This window comes from Gekko japonicus, unplaced genomic scaffold (genome assembly GCF_001447785.1).
Source record: "Gekko japonicus isolate JY-2015 unplaced genomic scaffold, Gekko_japonicus_V1.1 scaffold3703, whole genome shotgun sequence".
NCBI classification, from domain to species: domain Eukaryota; kingdom Metazoa; phylum Chordata; class Lepidosauria; order Squamata; family Gekkonidae; genus Gekko; species Gekko japonicus.
In genome coordinates, this window is record NW_015174361.1 from 55,470 (window position 1) to 65,635 (window position 10,166).

Here is a 10,166-nt window from a genome sequence, read left to right on the forward strand (position 1 = left end):
GTTTTTAAAGAACTGCATGCATTGAGCATGCGCAGAGTGTGACAGGGTGCATGCCTTTTTTTACTATTATCATGCAAGGGCCCTTTTCAGTTCAAAGGACTGAAAAAGGACTGAAAAGGGCCCTTGCAGAAAGAAGGACCGTTATTGAAGAGCAACTTTCCAAAGCTTCTGGGGAGGAGCTGTGGCACACTGGCAGAGCATCTGCTTTGCATGCGGAAAGTCCCAGGTTCAAACCCTGGCACCTCTACTTGAAAGGATCAGGTAGGATGTAATGCGAGACCTCGCCTGAAACCTTGGAGTACTGCTGCCGACTAAGTTTGATGGACCAAGGGTCTGATTCAGTATACGGCAGCTTTGCGTGCTCCCCTGCGCAGGTCCATAAAGCCTCCTTTTTCTTACCTCGGCTACATCACGCTTGCAGACTCTGCGCAAGCGCGGTAGAACCCGCCTCAAGGGGGCGCCTTCCCCACTATTACAGGAGCACTCTACTACAGAACGGGTAGACCAAGGAGAGGGGCGTTTGCGAACGGGCGTGATGCTGGGATTGGCCCGTCCCACTTTCCGTCAAGGTCCGCGTTTGCGGCCAGCTCTCTCGGGCGCTGTGAGCGAGCGGTTCGGCGGCACCATGCCCCGGAAGGTTGGTTGTGAAGGAAGGACGGGGGCTTAGCAAGTCGACTTAGAGCCTCCGGTCAATCACTGGCGTCGGGAAGGGGGATAGTGGCCGGGATAGGCACGTAGAATTCACTGAGGGGTACTTCCGGTGTTAAACGGAAGTGAAGACTTCCTGCACAAGAAAGCTCATACCCAGCATTAAACTTCGCTAGTCTTTAAGGTGCCCCCGGACGGACCCAGGCTTAGTTCCGCTCTAGGGAAGGGATGGAGACGTTTAAGCATAGAGCCGGCAGGGAGAGAGCGACGCCGTTCTGTGTCCAGGGAGAGGTCTCTGCAGTGTCGATGTTGGCGGGCCGGTTGCTCCTTTTAGGCTCTCCCCTCCCGTGGGCGAGATAATAAAGTGGTAGGATGGCCCGCAGGTATTGGAGTCCAGTATTCCTTTCATGATTTTCTTTCTACCTGCAGTGATGCAGCCCGCTCCCAGCGTCCCAGACCTTTAGACTCCCCTCGTTCTGCTGCCGGTGTGAACCAGGCTTTGGTCTGAGAGGAGAGGCGTTGCCGCTCTTAAAGGCACGTTGTGGGCTGCAAAGCTGCCATGGCAGATAGGTTCATTCCGTGCTCGCTAACTGTGTTCCGCAGGGTTTGCCCAAGCACATTTATTCATATGCCTTATTGTGTCACATGGGACTTTTACATAAGGTAGCAGTGGCATGTTGCAGCCAAGCAAGTGTGCACGCAATTGTACCTGCATCCTCTGAGCCATTGTGGCCTAAAGGCTAAGGTAGTGAAGTGTCAAAACTCACCACTTCCACAGATGTAATGACTGGCCTTTGATAAATGCTGCCGTTCAACCTCAAACACACACACACACACACACCCCAGTTTGACAATGCACCTCAGGAAGCTGCTGAGTAAGCTTAGTAGTCATGGGATAAGAGGCTAGGTCCCCTTCTGAATTCATAAGGGGTTAAGCTACCGGAAGCAGACAGTGGGGATAAATGGACAATGCTTGTAATGGAGGGAAGTGAGCAGAGTGGGACTGGCACTATAATGTATTCGTAAATTATTTGGTATTGGGGAGAGCAGCACAGGACCAAATTTGCAGATGATACCAAAATTATAACTACCACATTCAGAGGCAGTAAACTTTGGCAACCCTGCACTAAGAGGAAACATCAGGGAAGGGTTTTTGCTTCTATGCCCAGTTTGTTGTCCCTCCAGGGCAGTTGGTTGACCACAACGTGAAACAGGCTGCTGGACTAGATGGACCAGTGGCCCCAAGATGGACTAGGTGGACCAATGGCTCTTCTTATGTTCTTAAATAACATTCTTTCTGCCCTGAGCCTTGGCAATAGGGAGATCTGCATCATGGGATAGTAATTCTGCTTTACTTTTCCGGGCATGCAAAAACTGAAGTAATATTTGAATGCTCTAAGCCTCAAGTTGATGTTATTTATCATATGGAAGTTGTTCATGATGTGAGGCAAGTTGTTTCCTCTTTCTCTCTTGATTTAATGTTAATCAGTTCTTGCAAGGAGCTAAATCTAAAAAAAATATGTTTTCAAAAACTCTTGGAAGTGTTTTAATTAGGTGGTCAACTATTAGTACAGCTGCCTAAAATTTCAAATAGGTAGTCCTATTTTCTCTGCTTTTTCTTTCAGGGGAAAGCTCAGACTAAGGATGCAGTAATGCCTAATGTTCCTTCAAGCCCTGTGGCAACTGATAAAACTGGCTATGTTACCATTGCTGTTCATGCCAAACCTGGATCTAAACAAAATGCTGTAACAGGTATATGAGAAATCGAAAAGCCTCTTTTTTTATAGATACTGTTTCTGAAGCTGCCAAATGTAATTTCTTAAGATAGCTTTGTTTTGTTTTAACTTTTATATTTACAAGGGGTAACCCTTCTTAATTTCAAGGTTTTCATAACAATTAACTATTAACAGTTAACTATTACAAGGCAGGACTATACAGTGGGAGAACAGAAGAGGCAATCTGTTCATATCCAGTGGCCAAAAGCTATGAACATGGTCTCTGCCAGAGACAGCATGTGGATCTCGGCTGGGTCTGGAGGAGGGCAGATGTTATCTCAATTATCAAAAAGGGAGGAGGGATGCCCCAGGAAACTACAGGCCAGTCACCCTGACCTCTGTCCCAGGGAAGATACTGGAGCAGATTTTAAAGGGCTCAATCTGTGAGCATCTAAAGGACAACTTGGTGATCTGGGAAAGTCAGCATGGATTTGTCCCCAACAGGTCCTGCCAGACCAACCTCATTTCCTTCTTTGATTGAGTGACAAGCTTACTGGATTGAGGGAATGCTGTTGTTTACTTTCAGTAAAACTTTTGACAGGGTTCCCCATGATCTGATTGGTAATCTAGAGGACTGTGGACTGGACTCTAAGATAGGTGGCTAGGGAACTGGTTGGAGAACTGCACTCAAAGAGTAGTTGTCAATGGCATTTCATCTGAATGGAGGGAGGTGTGAGGTGGTGAGCTCCCCGTCACTGGCAGTCTTTAAGCAGCAGCTGAACAAACACTTGTCAGGGATGCTCTAGGCTGATCCTGCATTGAGCAGGGGGTTGGACTAGATGGTCTGTATGGCCCCTTCCAGCTCTGTGATTCTACATTTGTGCAACATACAAGATTTGTTTATCAGATGCACTGGCAGTCTACTTATTTTTATACTGCCTTTCTGTTGAGACAGTTAACTGTATCGTGCTTTGGGAGTAATCTATCTGAAAATTATCTTGACCAAACTGTCCTTTGGGGGTATTGAACACATTTGTGTAGCAAGATCTAGTTCTCTGCTACAACCTAATTCTTTACACTGTATATTTTACTCTGGCAAGCTGCTCAACCCAGGGATGGTAGTGCCAGGTTCTGAAATCTGGGCTGGATTTCTGGGTTTCCTTTGAAGTCAAATGGCTTCTGGACTGGAATGGGGCTTATGCTGGAAAAGGCTGATCCCCATCTGGAGGTCTCTGGCTTGTACTAGGCCTCACTGGATGTCTGTGGAAGAAGAAGGCCTGTGTCCTGTGTCAGCAGTGGCCTCCTTGTGTTGTGCTGAGCAGAGGCTTGCTGCAGAGCATGCTGGGCAAGGTCTAATGCATGGCATGGGGCTTTTCTAGGCCAACCTAACTCCTGCCCTGTAGGTCTAAGCTTGACTTTGGTATCCACTGTAGAATTTTGCTAGGCCAGAAGCATTTCATTCTGAGCTTTGTCCAACATTTTTGGAGTGAGTCTGAAGGTTCTACCCATGACCTGCGTCTTAAAAGGATGTGATGAAGTTTACTGGTTTAGGGTGACAGCAGGATTCTGAAACATATATTTAAAAAACGTAAGTCATTATATCTATGGGGGGGGTCTTGAAATTACAGATCTGACAACAGAAGCAGTGGGCGTGGCAATTGCTGCACCTCCATCCGAAGGGGAAGCCAACACAGAGTTGTGCCGCTATCTTGCCAAGGTCCTTGAAGTTAAGAAGAGTGAGGTGGTGTTAGAAAAGGTACAGTGTGCTGAGTTCTGTTATAGTATAGTTTCTGTAGCAGCCTAATAGCCCAGACTAGCCCAGTCTCATCAGAGCTTGGTTGCTAGGCAGGGTCGGCCACAGTGAATACTTGGATGGGAGACCTCCAAGGAAGTCCAGGTTGCTATGCAGAGGCAGGTGATGGCCAACCACCTCTGCTCGTGTCTTGCCTTGAAAACAGCATGGACCTGGGGTCACCATGAGTCTGTTGTGACTTGATGGTGCCTAATTGTTATAATGATGGCTGATGTTCTGTAGTGTGGTTTCATGCTGGACTCTTGAAACTTGCGCCATGCTTACTAGAGAGGGGCCACTTTGACAGCAGTCATTTGATCAGTATGAATTCATTGAGTCTGCTGAGGGGAGGAGGAGCCTTCCTGTGATCTAGAGTATTTATTTATTAAATATTTATACTTTGTGTTTCCTTGTGATGCAGGGTGGCTTACATGCCACAGTTCAAACATTACGATTTTAATATCAATGTAATAAAATTACTGATAGCCCTCTCCCCACCAAAGGATGCCTGCAGTTTATACATCATTAAAAAGTTGTAAGTTCTGCCGAGTTTCTGAGAAAGGCTAGACTCTGAAGTCTTCCGCATCAAGGAGAGCTGCCTTCAGTCTAGTCTTGTCTACATTGTTTCTTAACTAGCACTCCTGTGGGCCACTCATGTGTGCCTAATTTCTTTAGCTAAACACCAATCCTCCTTCTTTCTGTTCTGACATACAGATAACAATACTGCTTTCAAAATACCCCAGTGTTCTTTGTATCTTAGTCTGAGAAACCATCTAAAATTCTTTTTTAAATGTGTTGAGACAGGGTGCTAAATCACGAGAAAAAGCAGTGAAGATTTTGGCACCCATGACTCCTGAGGATGTCTTGGAGCGGCTGAGAAAAGAAGCCAGGAGCTGAGACCATCCGGCAGTGTCCTTTCACTGGATGTGGCAAAAAGAGGAAGCCAGCGCACACAACAATGGGCAGTGGGAGAACATATGGCATCTGGACAGCACTGGGAAAATAAACCTGTATTTTCATGTTAGTAACAATCCTCTCCCAGTGACTGAAATGTTATACTAAGATTTCAGCTCATGGTCTCTTGGTATGCATGCATTCATCATAGAGTACTGATAGCCTGTGTTCAGTTCCAGTTTGGTTTGGGGAAACAACCATGTGGGGCCTGTTTCCTCCCTGAGGTTAAAGAAGTTTTTTTAATTGCCAGAATTTTGATTTTGCTGCATTCTGCCGCAGAGCCTCATAAAGTTCCACTGGCAATAGTTTTCTAGTTGTACTCCAAAACTGGGTTATTTTGGGTTTCTTTTTTCGCATCATGCTATGCTCACTGCCTTGATGGCAGGGTGCCATCAGTACTGGTCCACTGTCAGATTGATTGTTTCTTTCTGCCCAAGACTTCCATTTACTCAGCTGAGAAGATGACTTCCACGGTTTCTTCAGTGCTCTATGAAAACCAGGAACTACTTCGATGGCCATTGAACTCAATCCAAGTATTCACTGCTTTGAGTTGTTTGGAATAAAGTAAGGAAATTCAATCAGAAAATAGTTGGGAGGAAGGGGAGGCACCTGCCAAGCTCAGACTTTGGACAGTAGGGCCTTGGGTCAGGAAAGCAAACTGGCCACCCATGGTTTTCTCATCCCAGTCAGCAAAGGGCTCTCTTCCCTCATGGCATAGAAAAGATGCTTTGTATGCTTAAGGTCCCAGCTTGCTTCCTTGTTTTAAAAAGGACTACAGGTAACAGCCTAGTAAGACCTTGGAGAACTGCTGCCAGTTTGAGCGGATCATCCAGGACACAGTGAACCAGTTGTCTGACCTGGTATAAGGCAGCATCTTGTGTGAAGTCCCTTGGAGCTCAGTGGGGCTGGGTAAGCACACGTGGCATCACAGTCTTAAGCCCATTTGCATGGTTTATATAATTCTGCCATTTTCATAGTTTCTTGCACAATATTCTGCTACTGATGGGGAGGGATAATGAACTGCATAACACACAAAAAGGAAGTCTTTGCTTCTGAGGTCCACCAGCTCTTTGCCTTGTACTTTCAAACACATCTTTGAAGTTGTAAGGTCAAGAGATTTGCTTGGGGGTGGGGGGACAGAGATTCTCTAGCTTTTGCAGTCAGTACCACATTCTTTACTTTGTACAAAATGAAAGCATACATACAGTCTTGCTTATAATATCCTTTATTTAGTAACTTTGGGGTATTTTTAATTTTTTTCTAGTGTTAATAGGCATTCACCCTAACCTGGGTGGCCTGATTTAATTGGATCTCAGAAGCTAAGCAGTCCTGGTTAGTCCATGGGTGAGACACCACCAAGGAAGTCCAGGGTCGCTATGCAGAGGCAGGCAATGGCAAAACACCTCTGAATGTCTCTTGCTTTGTCGGCTGCAACTTGATGGCACTTTCCACCACCACTAATAGGCTCTCACTCCCTTCCTCCTCCTGCCAAATTCACCCCGGATAACTGTATGCATTTAGTTGCTGTTGCCTACTAATTAAGGACATTCAATTATTCTTTGCTGTCTTCCTCTCTGATTCAGTCCACCTTTTTATTATCTCTTGCCTCTGTCTTTCCCTGTTCTGCTCACGATCTACCCACAGGCTCTCCTCTGAAACTCCTTAGGTCTCCCTTCTTTCCTTCATCCATCTCAATAAGCCCTTGATATTGACAGCTTTTTCAATAACTTGCAGTTGGGAAGTGTGCCTTCTAATGTCTTCCTCCGGCCCCGAAAAAGACAGAAGCTTTGTCTTCATTACTTCGCTCTACCCCATTATTTCCTCCTTGTGTGCATCTTAAATATCCTGAGCCAGCTGAGCTCCACTTTGTTTCAGCTTTCTGTGTTCGCTCTCTGAATGTCTTAATCTCTCTCTCCCTGTAAAGGGAGATGTTTTGCTCTGTCGGCACACTTTTTAACCTAGATTTTCAGCTCCTTTGCACAGGGACACAGTCGTTTACGTATCCAAAGGCTGCAATAAAGAGCAGCAATATCCAGTCCAACCCTCAGGGGTGCCCTTTAAATCTGTGGAGTCTGCACAAAAGAGGGGGCCACATCTGGGATCTGTGGACAGTGTAACAAATCACTAACATTTCTGTGGCTAGGTTTTCAGTGATTGGTTTTGATGGTCCTTACAACAGTGCAGTAAGACAGGGAGTCCTGATACTTATATAGATGTTTATACCCCACGTTTCTCCCCAGTAGGGGTTCACAGTGGGTCACGGCCTTAGTCTCCCCTCTTCCACTTTATTTTCACAGCAGCCATCCAGGAGGGCTGGGGGGGGGGCACTCGCAAGCCTCCTTGGCAGAGTTTGGGGTTCAGTCCTGGGTCTCCCAGATCCTAGTCCAGCACTTTCGCCGCTGCACAATGCTGTCTCTTGCAGGTGAGCAGCTGATCTCTCTTGGTGGCCTTCGACTTTTTGGCTCAGGCTTTGGGGATTGTATCAGCACTATAGTCCTGTATGGATTTAATAGTCATTCCTTCTTTCCTGAGAACTACAGTTGGATACATACATTGGGAGTTTTGGGGAGAGAAGCCTCCCCAGACCTTACTGTACTGTTGTAAGGACCATCGAAGCCAATCACTGAAATCACTGATTTCAAGAGTTTGGCAATCATTTGTCTTGCAGCAGGGTTTGAGGGGGAGTAAGCAGATTGGCAGCGATGCCTGCAGGTGCGTCCTGTCTTTTCTTTTGAAATAAAACCCTTGTCCTGTCGTCTTTTTTCCCAGCAAAGCCTTTCATGGGGTACCATCTCAGCCACCTGGCTTTTCCTTATCCCTAGCACAGGGCAGTGCACATTTTAAAACTCTGTGCCCGCCCCAAATAAAAGCTTGTATAATGAATTGAGCAGATGTGCGTAATTTCTCTTTGTTTCGGCAACCCTGAAATACCTCCTGCTTGGCATAATTTCTACCAGTGGTATGTTTGCTGATGCCCTGACCCAGATAGCCCAGGCTAGCTCATTGTTGTCAGATCTTGGAAGCTAAGCAGGGTGTTGTCCTGGCTAATATTTGGATCTCGGAAGCTAAGCAGGGCCATGATGCAGAGCCAGGCAATGTCCAACCACCTCTGACTGTCTCTTGCCTTGAAAACCCCGCGGGGTCGCCATAAGTCGGCTGTGACTGGATGGCACCTTTCACCACTATCTTGTTTGCTGGACTTTTCCGGATATCTTATTTGGGCTCTTTTGTGGCTTTCCATACACTTTTAAACACCTTCAGAGCCTTGAGGGCTAAGAACTTGGTTTAAAGGAGGGGGGCAAAGTTGGGATTCACAAGAATCCTCCCTGACTTCTGTGTGTGAGCTCCCTTGGGATCATGGCATAGACAGAAGCCTACTCTGTTCCCAACAGCAGCTTCTCTTCCACCACAGTCTGTGTAGATCTGCTGTAAGCATCTGTCCTTTTGTGGAGGGTTCTCCAGGCAACGTGTAGATTTAGCAAGGTCCCTTTTGCCTCGTGTGCATCATCGACTGAAGGCTGGTGCTTCCTGCATTTTGGAAGCAGGCTGTGGTTCTGCAGCTCCCTGCCGGGCATTTTCCCTTTAGCTAAATGCACCTCTCAGTGCTTCTAATGCTTCTGACAGTTCTGAGTCTGGAGTACATTTCAAATCTTGACCAGCTGACTGAACCTACATCTCGCTGCAAGGGAAATTTCAAGAACACTACCAGAAGGCCCTTCTTTCCCAGTGGAGAATTGTCAAGTAGCATCTGACGCTACTCTTTGGCAGCCTTTTTAACAGGGAAAGTACAAGGTGGCCTCTTAACAACTCGATAGTCTTTCAGTTTTCCTCTGTGACTCCACTGGAGAATCTGCTTCTGACTGTGTTGCAGGAGTCTTCTTTAGTAGATTTGATGCAGCTAATTTCTGCCTAATAATAAGGATTTCTATTTTTGCCCAGTCTCCTTGCTTCTGAAATCCAGGTTGCTGCCCCTGTGAAGCTCTTTTCAAGCCCAAGGATAGCTGAATGTCTGGGTTTTGTTCTTGCAAAGCATCCTTCTAAATCAGGGATCACTCCTGGGGTGGCCTGCAGGCTGGACTTCAGCCCCCTGAAGTGATTTTATCTGATGAAATGTTAATGGGGGACAAGATGTTTTTAAGCTGTGCAGAATGATGCTAGTCTGTGTATTAATGTTGCATCCCTCTCTTTTGGATTTTATTTATCTTGAAAGAGTTTTGTCTCAGCCCTCCGTTTGGACTTACTGGCCTCTGTTTTTTCAAATAAGAAGACTCTCCTTTGCTTGGTCCTTCTCAGAATGCAAGTGCTGGAATCAAACAGCATCAGCAATACAATCACCTGTCAGCATCAAACACCAAAAGTGCACAAGACCAAGTCAAGATCTTAATCTGAACAACCTGCTTCCCCACCCATAATTGTAATATTTAGCCCGATGAAGAGTTCTGGTGAGCTTGAAAGCTTGCACAAGGTTCTGTGTCATTTTGATATTACATCAATTTTGTGTTTTTGTGGTCCAATACAGGTGTTTATTACTTCCCCCCCACCTCTCTGTCACTGCTAAAATACAACAACTTGCATGATAAAAGCTAAACATTTCTCAAGGTGGTCAGGCTCAAAGTCAGTGAGGTTTGGGGAGGGGCCCTGTCTCAGTGGTAGAGCATCTGTTCGGCATGCAGAAGGTCCCAGGTTCAGTCCCCACCAGTGTTCCCTCTAAGCTGAGTTAGTGCCTCCGGCTCACACATTTATGTTTTAGCTCAGGAAGGATGGCTCCAGAGCAAACTAATTTATGCAGTAGCCAAACCGCTCGCTCACAACTTTAATGCCAGTAGCTCACAAAGCAGAATTTTTGCTCACATGACTCCACAGCTTAGAGGGAGCATTGGTCTCCACCATCTCTAGTTAAAAGGACCAGGTGGGAGGTGATGTGAAAGCCCCCGGCCTGAGACCCTGGAGAGCCCCTGCCCATCTGAAAAGACAGGACTGACCTGATTCAGCATACGGCAGCTTCAGGTTTTCAGTGCTGAGAGAGTCAGACGAGGATCTGGGAGATCCACATTCAA

General features: G+C 46.4%; 1 protein-coding gene across 1 annotated transcript; it reads left to right on the forward strand.

Moving 5' to 3' along the window:
- Nucleotides 1-510: 510 nt before the first annotated feature.
- Nucleotides 511-6,506, forward strand: LOC107121425 (chromosome unknown open reading frame, human C15orf40). The gene is made up of 4 exons (XM_015424337.1): nucleotides 511-637; nucleotides 2,274-2,400; nucleotides 3,992-4,119; nucleotides 4,960-6,506. Exons 1-4 carry the CDS (start codon nucleotides 536-538, stop codon nucleotides 5,050-5,052), a joined length of 450 nt encoding a protein of 149 aa, XP_015279823.1. The 5' UTR covers nucleotides 511-535; the 3' UTR covers nucleotides 5,053-6,506.
- Nucleotides 6,507-10,166: the final 3,660 nt, after the last annotated feature.

Bases quoted from the DNA above. Each gene is read 5' to 3' on its own strand.
- LOC107121425 (XM_015424337.1), top strand. From the start codon at position 536: ATGCTGGGATTGGCCCGTCCCACTTTCCGTCAAGGTCCGCGTTTGCGG. The intron at 638-2,273 runs GTTGGTTGTGAA...TTTTTCTTTCAG, and splicing joins GCGGCACCATGCCCCGGAAG to GGGAAAGCTCAGACTAAGGA. The intron at 4,120-4,959 runs GTACAGTGTGCT...GTGTTGAGACAG, and splicing joins GTGAGGTGGTGTTAGAAAAG to GGTGCTAAATCACGAGAAAA.